The sequence below is a fragment of the Salmo salar genome, chromosome ssa10, assembly GCF_905237065.1.
Source record: "Salmo salar chromosome ssa10, Ssal_v3.1, whole genome shotgun sequence".
Lineage (NCBI taxonomy): Eukaryota > Metazoa > Chordata > Actinopteri > Salmoniformes > Salmonidae > Salmo > Salmo salar.
In genome coordinates this window covers 29305350-29307871 of record NC_059451.1, presented here as the reverse complement: position 1 = coordinate 29307871, position 2522 = coordinate 29305350, and the positions used below count along the sequence as shown (strand labels likewise).

General features: G+C 39.2%; 1 protein-coding gene across 1 annotated transcript in view; it reads right to left on the bottom strand.

Moving 5' to 3' along the window:
• Positions 1-2522, bottom strand: part of si:ch211-51h4.2 (uncharacterized) — a 107974-nt gene that overhangs the window by 1930 nt on the left and 103522 nt on the right. Inside the window, exons 14-17 of the mRNA XM_014216738.2 lie at positions 1470-1584; positions 700-802; positions 401-470; positions 76-179 (exon numbers count right to left, since the gene is read on the bottom strand). Of these exons, the coding sequence (XP_014072213.2) occupies positions 76-179; positions 401-470; positions 700-802; positions 1470-1584 (392 nt within the window). The remainder of the gene's footprint in view (positions 1-75; positions 180-400; positions 471-699; positions 803-1469; positions 1585-2522) is intronic.

The window sequence follows — 2522 nt, the reverse complement described above, 5'->3', positions numbered from 1 at the left end:
CTGGGATGAGAGGAAGAGATGAGAACCTGTAGGAACTAGTTCTTTGTATCACTGATAAAACAGTAGGCTACTCACTGAAATCGCTCTGATCTGGAGGCTCGCAGCATCACAAAGATGAACAACCCAACTTCAGTGTTCAAAGAGAAAGACACCACTTTGTCCAACATCACCACAAATCCCTAGTTAAAGGGTACACATAAATATAGCTTGCTGTATTATCCTTATGTTCCTACATACCATAACTGGTTTGGATACTTGATTATCATAGCTCATTGGAATAGTTTGAAACAGCAATCAAACACAAATTCCTACTCTAGCCTAGATCCAGTTAGAATTGAAGTGATAGGAACAGGTGACTCCTTTTATTTTGCTGTAGCAGGAGGAAGAATGAGGCACTTACCCTTGGATCACACGACGAGACAATAAAAATGATTCCAAATGCAAGCAGAGATATGAGCCCATTGGCAAGACTGTCAAGGAGAAAAGACAACATGGATTGTTTGGTTAATATCATGAAATCAACTTAATTAGTCAAAGTAAGCATCCTGAATGCTTCATAACCTTTTCTATTATAGGCACAGATAAATATCATATTTTTATGGGAGTGGTAATGGTCAGCGAATGAGAAAGCAAATGGCCTGTGAAATCATATTGTGACAGGAGGAATTCAAAACCAGATGGAGAAGTAGAAATGTATACCCTCTTGAACTGCATCTGTGGAAGCTCTGTGGTAATGTCCTCTCCCAGACTTTAGACATCCATTCCAACTTGGTGTTCCAGTGTGAGTTCACAAGGCCATCAACTGAAACAAAACAACCAAACACAGTCAATGTACCTGCAAGGCACCACATCTACAGCTTCTTAAAGCTGTAGATTTATACAATTGTACATGTAAATACATGCAATTGGTATTTTTCATGATTCATATCATTCTGAGTATTTTGATCACTCCTGACTGGAAGAAAGGAGAGATAATGATGCCACATAGCCACATCAATGAAAGGCATAATTGTGTTACCATGAAATGTGATTTATTGCAGATATTTTGAAAATAGAGATGTTATCCTGAATCATTTAAATGAGTTTCTCAGCCTGAGCCAACTTAACATTTAGGAAAATTGTTTTTTTGTATCTCTCTGAAGATTAATTTATAATTTTATTTTCCTAATTTTCAGGCCTAAAAACATAAAAAACAAGTCCTTCTATTTAGCCATAAATAACTATATATTAACCTGAATTTTATAACCCCTTTACACAGATAAAACTGATTACCAGAGAACCACTGACTAACAGAGAGATTGGTCACACAAGTACATCGTATATGAGGTTAGACCTTAATAGACATTGGTGTAGGTGAGGGGTTTGCATGTCTCTAACTCATGCTATCAAAAATGCATTCCCCCCTCTTCAGAGAACGTTGCCATGCATAGAGAACAGCAAGGATAGAAATGTATTGACAGGGAACATACTTGTGTGCTTCATGGCAGATCCCATCACCAGAAAGGACACTGTTATACTGATGGCAATAAAAATCTGGATCAGCTCTGCCACCCACGAGTAGTGACGGTACTTCAGACTGATTATCTGTAGAGTGACAACATGATATGTGGTTAGTGTTCTGTAACCTATAGGCATCTATCTAAATCATCCATTCAAAAATGGATGATGTTGGCTATTGACACAAAGATAATAAAAAGGAAATTACATTATGATCTGTCATTATTTTGTACCTCCTCTCACAATTGAAACACATATTTCAAGTCCACACCTCTTCACACAGGCTTACCTGGATTCTCTGTTGTCTTAGCTTTTATCCTCTGTCTAGTTCACTTAGTTAAGTCTGTCATCATGTTTAGTGTTCTCCCTGGTCAGTCTGTCATCATGTTTAGTGTTCTCCCTGGTCAGTCTGTCATCATGTTTAGTGTTCTCCCTGGTCAGTCTGTCATCATGTTTAGTGTTCTCCCTGGTCAGTCTGCCATTATGTTTAGTGTTCTCCCTGGTCAGTCTGTCATCATGTTTAGTGTTCTCCCTGGGCAGTCTGTCATTATGTTTAGTGTTCTCCATGGTCAGTATGTCATCATGTTTAGTGTTCTCCCTGGTCAGTCTGTCATCATGTTTAGTGTTCTCCCTGGTCAGTCTGTCATTATGTTTAGTGTTCTCCATGGTCAGTCTGTCATCATGTTTAGTGTTCTCCCTGGTCAGTCTGCCATTATGTTTAGTGTTCTCCCTGGTCAGTCTGTCATCATGTTTAGTGTTCTCCCTGGTCAGTCTGTCATTATGTTTAGTGTTCTCCCTGGTCAATCTGTCATCATGTTTAGTGTTCTCCCTGGTCAGTCTGTCATCATGTTTAGTGTTCTCCCTGGTCAGTCTGTCATCATGTTTAGTGTTCTCCCTGGTCAGTCTGCCATTATGTTTAGTGTTCTCCCTGGTCAGTCTGTCATCATGTTTAGTGTTCTCCCTGGTCAGTCTGTCATTATGTTTAGTGTTCTCCATGGTCAGTCTGTCATCATGTTTAGTGTTCT